This window comes from Arachis ipaensis, chromosome B4, assembly GCF_059453495.1.
Source record: "Arachis ipaensis isolate K30076 ecotype BB chromosome B4, ASM5945349v1, whole genome shotgun sequence".
NCBI lineage: Eukaryota > Viridiplantae > Streptophyta > Magnoliopsida > Fabales > Fabaceae > Arachis > Arachis ipaensis.
In genome coordinates, this window is record NC_142439.1 from 106,244,262 (window position 1) to 106,261,607 (window position 17,346).

Genomic DNA, 17,346 nt, shown 5'->3' on the forward strand with positions numbered 1-17,346 from the left:
GCCTATGGACCGTCCAACTTAAGGACGTTAAAGAAAAGTGCTAGGTGGGAGGCAACCCACCATGGTATGATCTTCCTTTTTTTATAAGTGCTATTTTATTTATTTTCTTATATTTGTTTCATTAATTGTCTTTGTTAATTTTCAAATAATCATGTTTCCCTTTTGTTATGAATTATTTAAAAAAAAATGAGCATCTCACGCGTAAGCGTCATCGACGCGCATGCGTCATAGGGATGCTGGCACTCTCTGGTACAAAAACCTGAGAGTTGTGCTGGAACTGTGCGGGTGGGGTTCTTGGCGCACAACCCACCCCACGCATACTGGTGCAAAATTTACAATCCACAAACTAACTGGCAAGTGCACTAGGTCGTACCAAGTAGTACCTCAAGGGGGGCAGGAAGCTGGCGTTGGACGCCAGTTTTTGGCCTTCTAATCCAAAGCAAAGTATGAACTATTATATATTGATGGAAAGCTCTGAAAGTCAGCTTTCCATATCCGTTGAGAGAGCTTTATTTAGACTTCTGTAGCTCTAGAAAAGCTCTTCCGAATGTAGCCAGATCAGATCCAGACAGCATCTACAGTGCTTTCTCTGTCTCTAAATTAGGCTTCTGCTCTAGCTCCTCAATTTCAGCCAGAAAATACCTGAAATTGTCCAAAAACACAAAAACTCATACCTTATCCAAAAATGTGAATTTAACACTAAAACCTATAAAAACTAAATAAAAACTACTAAAAACTATATGAAAATGAGGTCAAAAAGCATATAAAATATCCGCTCATCACTAAGATCTACAAAATAACCATAGCTTGCTTCAAATCATAATCCTCGTGGGATCAATCCTGACTCACCTCAGGTATTACTTGGACAACCCAGTGCACTTGCTGGTTCAGTTATGCGAAGTTATATTCCATGCACCACAAGCCGACAGACCTGAGGTATGATGGGACCCAAGACCCCCAGGAGCACCTGACGGCCTTTGAGGCCATGATTAATCTTGAAGGCGTCAGCGACGCAGTGATGTTCTGAGCTTTCCCAGTAATATTAGTAGGCCCCGCGATCTGGTGGTTCAACGCACTTCCACATGGGTCCATTAAGGCCTTCTCGGATATAACTCATTGCTTCTTAGCACAGTTCACCACGCGCATCGCTAAGGCTAAACATCCAATCAACCTCTTGGGAGTCACCCAAAAGTCAGGGGAACCGACCAGGAAGTTCCTGGATAGTTTCAACGATGAGTGCCTAGAAATTGACGGCCTAACCGATTCGGTAGCTAGCTTGTGCATGATGAATGGCTTACTAAACGAAGATTTCAGGAAGCATCCTACTATCAAGCCCGTATGGACCATGCAGGAGATCCAGAACGTAGCTAGAGAGTATATCAATGATGAAGAAGTTAGCCAAGTGGTGGCAGCCAACAAACGGCAGCTGACCAACCCTCCTCCTCGCCAGCCTGGATACCCAGAGAAAGCGAGAGATCCCCCTAAGGAAGGGGCATCGAGGAAACCGTTCAAGCTGTTTTCCCGGGTGGGAAAGTTCACGAACTACACCCCCTCATGTCTCCCATCGTAGAAGTTTACCAACAGATTGCGAATAAGGACATTCTATCGAAGTCCCCGACAACTAAAGGACAGGAGGCAAGAACAAGAGCTTGTACTGTGATTTTCACAAAGGCTTTGGCCACAAAACCCAGGATTGCTTTAACTTGAAGGACGCCTTAGAGCAAGCCATTCATGAGGGTAAGCTGATCGAGTTGTCTTAGTTCATAAGGGAGCCCAGAAGGAGGGAGCAAGAACGTTCCGAGGAGGATCGCAGCTGGACCATCAAGCCAAAGCAAGCACCCACTGAGAATGCCGACAACGCCTCCACAGTAGTTATTAACATCGTGGTTGGGCGAGATGCACCCCGAAGTCGAGGTCGACAGCAAAAAAGAACACCAAAGTCCTGGTCGTGTCATTGGGAAGCCATAATACTCAATCCAAAGAACCCCTGAAGATATCCTTCGGCCTAGAAGATCAATGGTTTCACGACCTTCCGAAAAACCCACCCATGGTGATCACGGCGAGAATCAGGATGGGCCTAGTCAAACAAATTCTCGTTGACACTGGCGTTGAAGCAAAGAATAGCTCTGAGGTATAACAGCAGGGTGTTGAACAGAAACTTTAAACAAGGTGACTTGATGCTGTGGTGCAACGACATTGGACTGCCGACACCTGGGGAAGGCAAGCTAGCAGCAAATTGGAAAGGCCCACATAGGGTGAGAGAAGCCCTCGGTAAGGGAGCGTAGAAACTGGAACGGCTCGACGGGTGCGAGATGCCGAGAACCTGGAATGCGGAAAACTTGAGAAGGTTCTACTCTTAGGAGGCGACGTCATGACTTATTGGGTTTTTTCCCGTGTCCTATTCACCTTTATTTTATGACTTTTAGATACCTTGCTTTCTCAAATATTTTGTCCTCTTATGAATTCCATGAGCATTTATATGTTGCTATACCGCTTCCATGTTTTAAATATGTTAATGAGTTATGTTTTATGTTGTTTCGTTTGTGCATCTTGCTTTTGCGGTTTCCCGGGACTGATCACCTCGGGGGCAGATCAAATCCAACTAACGGATACCAAATAGACCACGGTTTATAGCCTGTCGGCCAAATGACTAAGCAATAAACATTTTTCAAAGGCACCACGTCGGCCTATCAAGTATTCATTTACAACAAAATAAACAGTTTGAAATCTTAGAAACTACAAATGACTCACAAAAGAAGGCGCCTTGTCGGCCCAAACAAAAAGAAGCACAAAGTTGACACAAGATTTACAAATCACTTTCTTGAAATGTCAACTATTTTACCATCTTGGATGGTCTTGAAAGCCCCAATTGTAAAGGTATCAATGTCAGGAAATAGCAGCTTGACCTGCGCCTTGATCGCCTCTTCAGTACCTCCGATCACCTCGCAAGCATTCTTGACAATTTCCTTGTCTTTCTTCTTTAAACTAGAGACCTCCCCCTTCAGGCCTGCGACCTCGGCCAGCTTTTTTTCCAATTCGGCAACCTTGGCCTCCACTGCAGTCGCCCAACCTGAAGCCTCATCGAGCTGGCTCTCCAAGGTCAACTCGTGGTCAGCAAGGCGGGCCACGATGCCATTAGAACTTTTCAGCTTTTCTTCCTTGTCCTCTAGCTTGGGCTTGATGGTCTCCATCTCCGCTTTCAGGTCACCAATCTCCCGTAGTGACAAACGGTACTTGCCATCTAGCACACCAGCCTATGCTAGAACAGGTTCCGCTTTCCTCGCAATGGTCGCAACATGGAGCATACAACGGTATACCCACCTAGCTTGAGAGGCCAAATGACCACCATGAAGGAAGTCGTCGATGCCTGATAGAAGCTGGGAGTCAATGAATCCCCCGGCATCGAAGTTCTTCTCCATCGTGGTGAGTGCTCCCTCTGGGCTAGACGTCACCTTCCTCTTCCTGGGTTTCTCCACGATGGTTAGGTCAGAACCCATTCCATCCTCAGGCACCTCCTCGGAAGGGGGAATCACATCCTCGGAGGGGGGAATTACACCGGCGCTAGTGCCATCGGTTTCCTGAGGAGGCGATCGTGATTGAACTTCGGGAGTGGGGGAAAGCGAAGCCTTGGCCAAATGGCTTTCCGAACTGTCATCACTGTACCCCGAAAGGAACGGGGCCATCAAGTTGTTGAGACCTACCTTCTCAGCAGCCATGGATACTGAAACAAGAAAGCAAAGCTCAAACGTTAGACCACGTTAAGCAAGTACACAAGTAAAAAAAAAGGGGGGAGGGACAACCCGACGACTCACCCACATAACTTCTACGGTTCTACCCATCTCACGGTCACCCATCAATAGATGAGGTTATTCTTTCAAAAAATCGCCAATAATACATCGACGATGTCCCGGTTTTGCTGACTTAGACTCTTATAGGTACTCTTTATGAAGATATTAGCCCTGGCACCAAAACTCCAATAGGTTGGTATCTGGCGTTCCACTTCTAAAGTCAGCCAGAAGGGATGCCAGCCCTCGGCGGGTCGCACTTTGAAATATCTTTCCTTGAAGCCATGGAACGAATCTTCGAACAACCTGAAGATTCGCTGACCCTACACGGCTAGGAACGACATGTAGCCCTTCTTATGTTTTCCTTGTTTTGAAGGGTTAGTCAGACGAAAGAAGTAGAGGAAGACTTCTACCGAGACCGGTAGCTTCAAGTATTCGCAGACCATCTCAAAATAGTGAATAGATGCCCAGCTATTCGGATGTAGCTATGATGGCGCCACATCACATCGATTCAAAAGAGAGATAACGAAAGGAGAGAAGGAAGCCGAACCCCCAAGTTGGTAAACATGGGATTGTACACCCACATCCAGTCGTCAACTCGGGGGGTATTCATGTTTATGTGACAAATGCGTTCCCGGTCCCCAGGAACAAAGGTGTCGTAATGCTCCTCCTCGGGACCCCTCCGCAGAGCAGATCGGAGTTGTGAAACTGCTGGAGCTTCTTGAGGGTTATCTTAGAGGCCGTGTCCTTCACGTCAGAAGTGACCCAGATGTAACGGTCTACGGGAGCTATCGGAATGGGTTGCTGCGCCATACTTACAGCGGGGGCACCACTTAAAGATAAAATCGGGAGGTCAGATCATCGGAGAAAAAGAAACTAATGCTACGTTCTGCTACGATCCCACTGTGCACTAGTCTACGATCAATTAAAGGCCAAAATCGATGCACTTAATGGTAACCCCCTGTAAACTACCTAACAATGATGCACTAAACACAGGCGAAACAAATCATCAACGACAGAAGAAAATGGCACAATAATGGTGGCAAAAGTAGAAATAGAACCATAATCATCCATAAGGGTAGAAACAGTAAAAGCTTACCAGGAAATTATGGAGAAAAGAGTCCCAAGGAGAGTGCAGCAGAGTGTGCAGTGATCAAAATCATGAGAAAAAGGGAATGATGGTGAAGGCAAAAATTAGAAGAAGTATAAAGGAATAAGGAATGAAAAGGAGAATACAAGAGAGTAAATGACACTGGAAAGCGTGAAAGTCAGGGGAAAAAGGGATTTTTTACCCAAGTTTCAAATAAGCCATAATGAGCATTAAATGCTCAGTGCGAGAATCAAGGAAACATTTCTAGTAACTGGTAAAGGCAGTTCGTGCGTTAAGGGCACGGACACCATCACAGACTCCCGATCCCGAGAGACTCGAGAAGCGAGTAAAGCAAACGTGCCAACTACAAGCTACACCCATACCTGGCATGTTAGGGGCACTGTTCCGGCCCAACCCATTAGCGACTTGGGTCCTGTCATGAGCGGCCGACCCGACGGGTCTCCCGACCCGAGCTACAAGGGAACCCACCTTCATCTCCTCGCCTACATGGAACCTGGATAGCTAGCAGAAGCTTCCAGGAAGATGGGTCTGGCCACAGAGGGCCCACCCGAGTAACGATTATAATAAGGGAGGGCCCTACCCTCTCCAGAGGTACGTCACCTACCCTAATCCTAATAGTCGCCTCTTGTACAGATACTGACTTGAGCGTTGGAGTCTTTGCAGGTGGCTCCACCACATCTTCAACCTTCCAGCCGAAGGAACTTCATCACTAGTGCCCATCCAGGTCCAGTCGCCCGCAACCCCTAAACTCCAGCACTCATCGAATCTGACTCGTTCAGGACACGAGCAACCAAACAGTATAATTAAAAACTTAATTAAATCTTTGATTGCATGTATTTTGGTAAAAATTTTATATTAATTTTAATATTTTTAACATAAAAGGAACGTAATTACAAAATTAAAAGTAATGTAGGGACCCAATTGAAAAGAAAAAAAGTATAAGGACCTAATTGAAAATTTGATAAAACTATAGGGACCAATAGAATAATTAAACCTATATTATTCGGCCTTTACTTTTAAGATTGTGATGTTTGGCATCTTACTTAGAAAACTCACATTTTCTGAAATATTGTCTTATTGTTGAACTACTTATTTTGAATGCCATGCAGCATGACTTCGTGAAGCCAACTTTATTTACCAATTGTTCTCAAAGTCAAGACGAGAGTGGCAAGCTTCCGGATTGCCCAGTGGGACAAGTCCTCTCTTTCATCAAGGTATTTTGAAATAGAACACATTTGAAAACTAGAATAGATATTAATAAACATATATAATTTTCACGTATGGTGTAAAACAAAATAATTAATTTGTAAAATTGGCAAAGATTAGGACTTTTTACTACTGTCAGATTATTTAAGTTTATATGTTATCGTATGATACGCATATTAAAATTTAATATTTTACACTATGATGTTAAGGAATACGTTCCAATAGAATGCCTGAATACTCGAGCCAACTTGTTGTCAATGGAACGCAAGATTGACATTCTTATTGCTCAGTCCAAAAAAGAAAAGGAAGACGACGTCCAAAAAATAGGATCAATCTCACTGCCCATTTTCGTTGATCATAATTAAGGGGCAAGATGTTAAGCCCATTGTGAAACCCTTTCTATCTTTAAGGCCATTTGTAAGCAAGCTTAGGACATTGGGAGCTAGCACACCCGCAATGGACGTTCTTGTTGATGTGGTTGACAATGACGAGGGTATTGTAGACGTGACAAAATTGTTGTCTAGCAAATCTAATACCAAGACTACTCCAAGCAACCAAAAAAGGGAACAAGTGAGAGCAGAAAATAACAAGAACAAGCTCAATATCAACTTGATTAGTGTGAATTCGAATAAGTCAACTGGTAATATTGGGAGCAACCTCTGAAGGCAAACTTCCCCACAATTGGTATTTATTGCACCATGATATTTAGGGTCCATTTTGATTGGTTGCGATGTTCTTTTTTCCAAGATATATCAAATTAATTTTTTTATTTGAATTAAATAAAATATACCAATTTTCTTCTAGTCTCTAGATAGATGCCAAACATATTTTCATTGGCTTTAGATATGGTCCTTAATTCAAATAATTTGTTCAGCCAAAAAATTTGGTTGTTAATTTGTTGCAGAAAAAGTCTCAGCCAACACCCACAGTTGGAGCCGGTAGAAAATTAACGTTTTTGCCATCAAATGCTAAACCTCCAAAGATTCCAAGACTTGACGAAATAGTTACGAAGAGGCCTCTTATGGGTGGGGAGGCAAGGAACACTGAAGAGCATAGTGCTAAAGGGAACAAAGATAATAAAGACAAAGAAATATACTGTTTCGATGTTACAAGGGTAAGAGTCTTCTATTAAATAATTATTATCATGTACCTAAGATGTTTAGAATAATATTTTTTAAAATAATTTTTGTTATACCATTATCTCCTGTCAAGATGCAATAAGTTCTTATTTCCCTTTAGTTTTCATTATGTTGGAATTTTAAAAGTTATCTAATGTTAATAGCCAAATGATTTTTGTGTTATCATTTTTTCACTGAGATCTCCATATAATTCCTTTTAATAACGTATACATAAATTAAAGTAAACTTCTAATAGCTATGTTAATTTATAGCCAAATTGTTTTTTAACTTGGTAGGGCATGAAATGCAAATTCAAGTCAAACCCAAAGATGGGTCTTAAATCCGAAGAAATTCAGCCCACTGCATTCATATTTTCTACAGAGCTGGATTCAGGGTAACGCTCATGCTTAGTTGCTATAGTATAGTCATTGATTATTAAATTTTTTTTTATCATAATTTGGTTTCATTTTTTTGTTTATTCTATAGAAGATCTTCTAAGATAGGTGATGTGACTACAACTAGAAAGGATTTTGAGTCGCTCTATCCAACACAACAAATAAGTGAGAAGATATTGTACTTGACTATCTTGAAATATGTCCATAATCAGACTTTATTGACATGGAAAAATATCTGGCAGCTTCCTTCAGCTTTTGCTGTAAGGACATTAGTTTGCTATTTATAATGTTATTTATAGTTTGATTATATACATATTAATCTCTTCCGAATTAAAAATAAATATCTAGGATGCCATATTGGATGGAAATAATTTGGATGAGATATTGGTTTCCATGGTCAAACAGTTCATGCAGCCTACTAAGGATCTTCAGTTTGTGAGTGTTATTGACTCTTCATAAATACGCCATGTCATCAAATATTTTCAAATAAAAAAATTAACGAAACAAAGACATATTAATATTTGATACATTATATCTCATGCTTGATGCAGATATACATGCCAATGAGAGACATTGAGCATCGATATCTCATGGTTATCAGCATACATGATAGCGTACTTTGGCAACTGAATTTTTATTTTGAAGATAATGATTTTGAGTGTCGTAGAGACAAGATGACAACAGTGGTTAGTGACATTATAATTAATACCCTCAATCGTTATCCTTCAATTTAGTTGCTTATGAGCATATAGTAAGAGACTCAAAATCTGAAGTTGTTTTATATTTTTTTACATAGGCTGTGACAGTAGAGCACATTTTAAAAAGTGACATTTACAAAGAATGTAAACTTAAGATGAAGGAAAACATGCGGAGATGGAGAATTTATGCTCCAAGAGAAATTCCTAATCGACATCAAAGGTATCAACGCTTTTACAAAATACAATGAATTGATTGTATATTGTTGTTAACTTAAAATGTATCTTGTTATTTTTACTAATTATTTTTCTCAGTTTCAAGACAATTTTCTGTTATTGTTGTGGTGCAGTCGTGATTCTCCATCATGGGTTCTTCAATGGATGAATTTGGAACATGCCTTAGATTCCCAATGTTCTGAAGTTCATGTGGCACGATTTGGTTACATAGAAACTTCATTTGTGAATATGTATTAACAATGTTGTCATAGATTTGGCTATAAGTAATTTTGTATTTTTTTTTTCAGTTAGATAAAAATAGCACACAGATGTACACTACAATGTAGTTATTCCATGGGCGATTCAATGAACTCAAGGCTGAGATAGCACCACTTGTTCAAGAGTTTTGGAACATGCATGTACTGAAATGTAAAGTGCATCATAATTATGTCATTGCTTTGTTGACTACATAGAATGACACTTCATATGATTTCTTTCTTATTCTGTTTTTTGGAGTTGTGTCGTCAATTTGAATTGTGATATTTCATGACATTAATGTTTCAAATATTTTATTCGATAGTATATTGCTTATTGTTAAAAAAAAAACGTGGGCCATGTTCCATCCACAAATCTCAACAGTTTTATATTTATATGATTATTAAATTGCTATCTTTAGGTTTTGTTTTTCAAATAATAAGTTTATACGTACTTGTAAATTAATTATGATAAAAATTTAGTTAACATATTAGTCCTTGTATTTTTATTACATTTTTAATAAAATCAATATAGTTTACAAAAATTATGATTGGAGTTTTATGTTAACGAAAAATGTGTAATTAAATTTTTAATAATTATTTTTCTAAAAAAACATAAAATACTGAAATATTTACTTTTAGAATATTTCATAATGTATTTTATGACGACTTAAGAATAATTATAATTGGTGAATATATGAATTAAGAATAATTATAAAAGTAATTTTGGTCTCTCTAATATTAAAATTCTAGTTTCATCACTATGTATATATATATAATTGGTGAGTACGAATTAAATATTTTTTTCTGTTGACTACTTATATCAATTTTCTGCAACAAGTTTATGTAACATTATACTAGATTTTATTATAATAATTTATCATCTATCTATCATATACATATTTAGCCAAATTTAACACATCATACATGATAGTGATAAACAATCTTCTATATACCAATCCTTTTCATAATTGTACATGTCATACTCCTAAGCCAAATCACATTTGAGTGGGCTACAACGCTAGAATGCATAGATCTCGTTTAGAAAAGTAAAGCCGAAAATAGAAATCCATGATCTCTTTTCCATATATAATAATAATAATAATAATAATAATAATAATAATAATAAGTCTTCCCATAACAACTTAATTGATTGCCTTAAATGAAAATCTACCATTAAGAATAAACAAAAGAAACAGTAATAATTTAGAGTTTAGATAATAACTGAATATTCTAAATATCAACTCTCAAAATTAATCATGAATGAAGCTACATCTAGTCTTAAGGTTCACCACCACTCTGAGTTTTGTATTCCACATTATCCATGCATTCACCATCATAATTTGCCTACAACAATCGAAAATTTATACATCAATGACACTTTAAATTAGCAATGTGGAGTAGTTCAAATATCAAGTGAGTGAATAAAAAATTATATATCATTTTTGTACACGTACATCATTTTGAGGGGCAGAACTACCTTGTATACTGAAAGCCTTTTCCTTGCGCTTTGAACAAGAAGTTTTATTATGACCAGGCTTTTTGCAATTGCTGCAACGTTGGGGCTTTTTCCGACCACTATGCCCTTTAGGATTGGCACCACCTCGCAGTCCAGGTTTCGAAGGCATGCTCCCTTCATCCTCTACTTTATATGAGCTATAAAGATCAAGCATAAGGTTCCTTGCATCATGAAACCTCTCTGTCGTAACACATCCAACCTCTGACATCATCCTAGCACACTCATTGAGGATACAAAATCGAGTAAAACTACTTAACTCAGACATAGATTCTTTTGCTTTCTTAGTCCACCTATGCAACACTAGACATTTAGGAATTTCGCGCACATCCCTACGGACCAATACAAAGATCACAGGGAATGCCGAATGATTCCATACGCATGCATGAACAAGTGACTATGTTAGCATTATACACCCACTCAACCTCCCACACATTTGTTGGTTTGGCATACCTACAAATATAATAAGTTACACTATTGTCTCTTGTTTGGTAATTCACAACTCTCATTGCACCCGTCCGAACAAGAATATGCTTAAATAGAAAGAAAATCTCTCTTGTGTAAGTATCAACAGCACACATCTCAAGGGGTTCAATACAAGTTTGCATAATTGGAACTCCATGAGCATATTCATATTCAGCATAAAATTCCCTAAACCGCATATGGCCTAACATTAATTGGAAGTGCTCAATGAACTCCGACAAGTCATAATAAGTTTTAGTATACTTCCCAATTAGTGAATGCAAACCCTCGTAGCACAATGTAGTCCTAAATCCAGCAAAGAACTTCCCTCGGATGTAACATGTTATCCATGATCGATGTTTCTCATAAATTTCATTTAGCCATTCCTTTTCCTCAACCCCAAATTCCTTTACCAATGTTTGCCACCTGCTACGAAATACTGGAATCTCGTAATCTCCTAACATACAATCCTTAAACTTAGATGTGAAACTAGGACTACACATATTTGTCGTTGCATTACGCAGGAGATGCCAAGTACACAATCTGTAGTGAGTACCAAGGAATACTTCCTCAATCGCATTCTTCATTGCCCTTGTCCCATCAATTATCACATAGGATGGGGCTCTACCATTCATTGCCTCCAAAAATTGTTGCAACACCCATATATAAGTCTCATCAGTTACAATGCATGCAGCAAAGACAACAGTTTGGTTGTGATAATTGACACCTATGAACACAACAAAAGGACATATATTTATTCTTGTTGTATGTAGCATTAAATGCAACAACATCTCCAAACAATTCATAGTCCCCTCTACATAAACCATCACACCAAAAGAGATTTAATAACCTTCCATTTGTCGCTTGAAGCTCTTGGTAGTATAAAGATTTATCCTTTGCAGGCATCTCTTCCAAAAAATTTAATGCTCTACCCACATCCTCTGGAATCTCACGCCTCACCGTATCTATTTGATTGTACATGTCTCTAGGACCATAGTTCAACTTGTCAAAACTGTCACTTTGACTTGCTAGCAAAGCATAAAACCTGGAATATGCTAATTCCCGACTTGCGCATGTTTATGAGTGCAATTTCAGCTTTGGACATCCTCTGATGACCTAGCAATAAGCTATTCAACCGTCCTTCCAATAGTTTGTGATTACGAACATTTGAAAAATGCGTCACATGCCATCTTCCAGTTACCCCTATAAACTTGACTTGGAATTGTGCTTCGCACCCAGTTCTTGTCTTAGTCTTTGGTTCCCTTTTTCTGTTTGGCAAAGTGTACCACTTCTCTAATCTGTATCCTTTCCGAAAACATACAAATTTCTGGATCTAGGTCTCGTCATTTGAGTTTTTCCAATTTTTGTCTTTCCTTGCACTGAAACCCTGGCTCTTTGCAAATCTGTTGTAAAATTCAAAAGCAATGGGTAGGGTTCCAAAGTGGAACTTGTCAACTTCAACCTCACCAATGCTTAAAAAGTCAAGTTTCAGTGAATCCTCAACTGAATCCAATCAATATGCATCATCATAATCATAATCTGTCAATTCTTCAAATATCTCCTCACCGTCTAACTCATCACCTAACTCTTCTTCTTGCTCTTGCAATTGTTGGTCATCTAAATATGACTCATCACTAGAATACTTCTCATCATAAAAAAACCATCCTCATGCTCATACTCGCTTTCATCCATTAGCTCATCCTCTCCCATGAATGACAATTGCAAGAAAATAATCTAAACATAAAGAATAACATAATAAAAATTAAGATCTAAGTACCAAGTACTATAAGACAAAATGCCTTCGGGTAAAGCTCCAAAAATTAGACTTACAAACGAAGACATCAAATAACACCAAAATATGTATGTTATTTATTTTTTGCATAATAAATTAAACACTTCACAATGATAATTAGGCAATAAATTCTTAACAAAGCTTAATAATAAGTTCATATTAGTCTACATAATTTTATCTTAATAGACAAAAATTATTTATCAAATGACTAAAATTCACTATAGAAAAAGTCACATGTCTCAAACTCAAAGAAAACCAATCAAATGAAAAGTTGAGAAAATAAAGAAAAAAAATTAGAGTGGGGTTCCCTTCCTTGAAATCAATAATTTTTTTCAAGTAAATTTATCTTACTTTTCTGTTTTGGCCAATCATGCGAATTCCCTAAATTACACTAATAGAAAAAATTACAAAACATAGTAAACTCACAAATTTCAAATGACATTTCTCCATATCTAGAAGTACAAATTTTTTTAATAAAAAAAAAAGAAATGCAGAGTTTGAACAATTTTTAGTCTATTCAATTAACAAATTAACAATTTTAGCAATTATGAATAAATATCATATCATCACAATAGCTTACAACAACAATCGGTTATGTGCCAATTAAGAATCATTTTAAGTTTTAACTTTCATTTACATACTAGGAGAACAAAATTCAACAACACAAATATGACAATATAATATCCACATCTCAATAGCAATATCATATTTAAAGTAGCATCAATTTGCAAGCAAGTAAAAACTTAACATGCATTACTAGTGAAATACTATGAACTATATCAACTAAGAGGAATTGCCAAATCCAAAAATAAAATAAGTATAAAACGAGTAAATGGGTATTGCAATGAAAAAATTTTGATTTAACTATATTTAAAAATAAAAAAAGCAGATAGACAATTGAAAAATTATTACATTTTATTTAAATAAAAGAAGGTCAAATTTAAATCTTTGTAGTGAATCAAAATGAGGAATGGGCGCCGGTTCACTAGGTCTTCGAGATGCAAAATGGAAAATATGGAACCCAAGTTTGAACATACGACGGCGAGAAGATGATCAGCAGTGTCTTCTCAAAGCTCTGGACGACCATAGAAGTATCACGACCAGAGAGAAAAGCGCGCTAGGTATTGTAGTGGCACAGTAGTGGTCAGGGACTGGCAGCATCCTAGAAGAGTTGCGTGTAGTGACAAGTGGTAGCTTGAAACTTCTAGCACGGCAGCAACATGGTGGAACCTTGAGGTTGTTAGGGAGGCAGTCCTATTTTCTGCTTCAACATAGTGGCTGAAGGAGAGGGTGATTCACACGGTCCAGATTTCTTGTTGTATTCGGGTCGGGTGGGTTTGGGTTTTTCTCTTAGACTTTGTCCATATCCAAAAAAAAAATAACAGGTTAAAATAGAAAATTTTTAATTATAATATTAATAATGTAAAGGAGTTTCAAAACTCCAAACAATACATGAATATTATAACATCCACCTTTAAACTTTAATATATTTCAAATTACAAGTTGAGTTATTGCTTAGGCTTTTTCATTATTTTAAAGATTTTTACATCAAAGCCTATAAATAAAGGGGTAAAGGTTTTTTAAAGAGAGATGCAAAGAAACATAACAAGATTCCTCAATTGTCTTTTCATATTCATGTGACTTCAATTTCAATTACAATGCACCAAAAAATCAAACTATATTTGAATTTCAGTTCCTAAATCCAAAATATTAAACTCACAACACATAGCACTAGGAGAATTTGCATATTTATATCATTCCTAAACCACTAAAAACACAACAAATAATCCATCTGCAATGGCAACGAACAATGGCATCAATATACATCCAAATTCTAAGAACTAATTGTCGTGCACGTCTTTTTTTAAAATTCATTTTCCAGCATCATTTTCATTTCTTGCAACTCTATCTTCCAATTTTTTTAATCTCTCCTGCAGCTTAATTCCTTCCCACGAACATCCTTTATTTTGTATGGACAAAAACATCACTTACCTTTTTACCTTGTTCCCTCTAACTTATCTTTTGCAACTATGATTTTCTGAAATCTAATGACTTATAACCTCTATTGACATGTAATTTGCTCTTATTTTTCTTGCATCAAAATCAAAATTTTGACATATATTACACTGCTAGTTAACTAAACTTTTAATCGATCACCTAAAGAAGAAGAAACCATCCTTACATCAGCATTCCGCTTCATCTCATAGTTCATACATGTCTTAGTTCATACACTTTTTTTCTTCTGTCTTCGAAATCCCACCCCAACAGCACTCCTGTCAACACTATCCTGTCAACCCCCAACCCTACCTTTGGCAACCCCCACCCCACCCTCGGCAATCCCCATGCGATCTCCACCTTATTTCTCACCCATCACCTCACCAGCACCTCTTCTCTCACCTACAGTAACAAATATTTTTAATTTTAAAGTAGATTGGTAGAACAGGGATAGAAAGACAGCAGGCCATTGAAAAAATTAGGAGAGTGAGATAGCTCATAGCTGTGACAAGGATGGAGAGGCAGAATTGTGACAAGTGAGTCAGATAGGGAGAAGGTGTAATACTTTTTTTGGAACATAAACTCATTATATAAGTTTACAATGAGATATAATATTTGATTATAATTATACAAATATGATCATTAAATTAAATACAACACATTTGGTTTTCAGCCACAAAAATAACATACATTACAAAAATAATTATAAAGTTTTACAAGTTATTTATACACCATCTTGTAGAATATACATACTTGAAATAATCCATCTTTCACAAGTTTTCACTATATTTAATCTGAAACCACATACATGTACATAGATGTATAAATATGACATTTTTTATTTATGTTGATTTCAGTCATTTGTCACAAAAAATATCATGACTATCACAGTAATATAAAAATAATTCTTTTAATACGATGTAAATATGTCTTATATGATATCTCTATTTTTTTTTCATTTTTCTTCATTTGCTTGTCTCACACATAAAAGACTTTTTTGGGAAATTCTCACCTCTTGGTGTGTCTCATGACATCGTGATAATAAAGCAGGAATGTCGGTATCAACCAAAGTATCTTGCCTTTTTAACAATTGACAATCCGTCTTACATATTATTTTTTTATATCATAATTAATTAGAGAATATTGTATTATACCAAATTAAATAGTATAATAAACAGATAACAATATTCACAACCAATAATAAAAATAACACTAAATATAATAATAATAATAAATAAGGATAATAATAATAACAACGATAATAATAATAATTAATAGATAATCATAATACTAAAAAGTAATTAATAATAATATATTAATATTAATAAATAAATGTAAAGCAATAAAGTAATTAATGATAAATAACATAAAAATAAATAACAGATAAAAACCACAATAATAATAACAATAATAATAACTTTATTCAAAATCCCATATAGAAATGGACAACATATAAAATAATTCGATGCAAGAAAGTAAATCATTAGTGGTATATAAATAATTACAATAATATATACATAGCCAAAAAATTTATTTAGAAGAAAAAAATATATTTATTTAAAACTTTAATACCCTCTCTCTCTTTCTATCTCTCTCTCTGGGCAGCACTGTATTATTCGACTCATTATTCCTGATTAATTTTTATTACATTAAATCTCATTGTGTCTATTATTTTCTAATCATATAGTGGTTAAAACTAATTTTAACTATATATTATACTTAGTAAAAATGGACATCTATATTATTACCTTATTTTTGTATAGAAAAGAGAATAAAATTAAATACATTATGACAAATATTTATTTAAAAAAATATTACAATTCTTTCCATCTTTTATGAATTTTATCCCCAAAATTCACTAACCTTTTGATAAAATTTTGAATAAAATTTTTTTATTTCATCTTCTAATTCTCATATTGCTTCTTCTTTTGTTAACTTTTCATACCACTTTAACTAAAAAAATTTTCTTTTTCTCTTAAATTTTTAATAGATCTATCAATAATTTCTATCGATATAATTTCACATGTCAAATCATCTCTTATTTGTATTGTATTATGTTTTATGACATGTGATGGGTCAAAACAACACTTTTTAAGTTGGAAAATATAGAAGACATTGTGAAAGTTTGAAATATTAGGAGAAAGTGCAATTTGGTGAGCAACAAGTCCAATCATCTTAAGGATTTGGAATGGACCAATGAATTTGGAATTTAACTTTTTGGATTTTAGGGAGTAGTAGGAGCGACTTTAAGAAAAATATAGTCTCATTCTTTAAACTCTAGAGGTCTTCTTCTTTTATCAGCATAACTTTTTTGCCTACTTTAAACAGTGAGCAGCTTTTTTTTTATGTGGTTTATTTCACAATATCAGGTCCTAACAAACTCTTCTCACCAACCTCAAACCAACATAAAGGTGATCGACACTTTCTACTATATAGAGCCTCAAAGAGAGCCATTCAAATGTTGGAATAGTAGCTATTATCATAGGCAAACTCTATCAAAGGTATATGAGTATCCCAGCTTCCTTATAACTCGAGTATACAAGTCCTAAGCATGTCTTCTAAAGTTTGAATTGTAATCTCAGTCTGATAATCTATTTGTGAGTTATAGGCTATACTAAAACAAAATTTACTATATCTAAGGCTTCTTGTAAAGCTATCCAAAACTTAGATGTAAATCTAGGGTCTCTATCAGATACAATACTAGTTGGTACTCCATACAACCTTATAATCTCTTGGATATAAGATTGAGCTAACCTATGCAGTGGTCAACCAATTCTTAATAGCAAAAAATGTGTAGATTT

General features: G+C 36.1%; 1 protein-coding gene across 1 annotated transcript; it reads right to left on the reverse strand.

Moving 5' to 3' along the window:
- Positions 1-10,061: 10,061 nt before the first annotated feature.
- On the reverse strand, positions 10,062-12,468 carry LOC148568672 (protein FAR1-RELATED SEQUENCE 5-like). Its single transcript, XM_088484739.1, has 6 exons — positions 12,420-12,468; positions 12,145-12,261; positions 11,583-11,786; positions 10,750-11,485; positions 10,238-10,628; positions 10,062-10,127 (listed from the first exon to the last, which is right to left on the reverse strand). The coding sequence occupies exons 1-6, from the start codon at positions 12,466-12,468 to the stop codon at positions 10,062-10,064; spliced, it is 1,563 nt and encodes a 520-aa protein (XP_088340865.1).
- Between the last annotated feature and the right edge of the window lie 4,878 nt (positions 12,469-17,346).

Bases quoted from the DNA above. Each gene is read 5' to 3' on its own strand.
- LOC148568672 (XM_088484739.1), bottom strand. From the start codon at position 12,468: ATGGGAGAGGATGAGCTAATGGATGAAAGCGAGTATGAGCATGAGGAT. The intron at 12,262-12,419 runs GTTTTTTTATGA...GATTGGATTCAG, and splicing joins CGAGTATGAGCATGAGGATG to TTGAGGATTCACTGAAACTT. The intron at 11,787-12,144 runs GTTTCAGTGCAA...ATGCTTTGCTAG, and splicing joins CAGATTTGCAAAGAGCCAGG to CAAGTCAAAGTGACAGTTTT.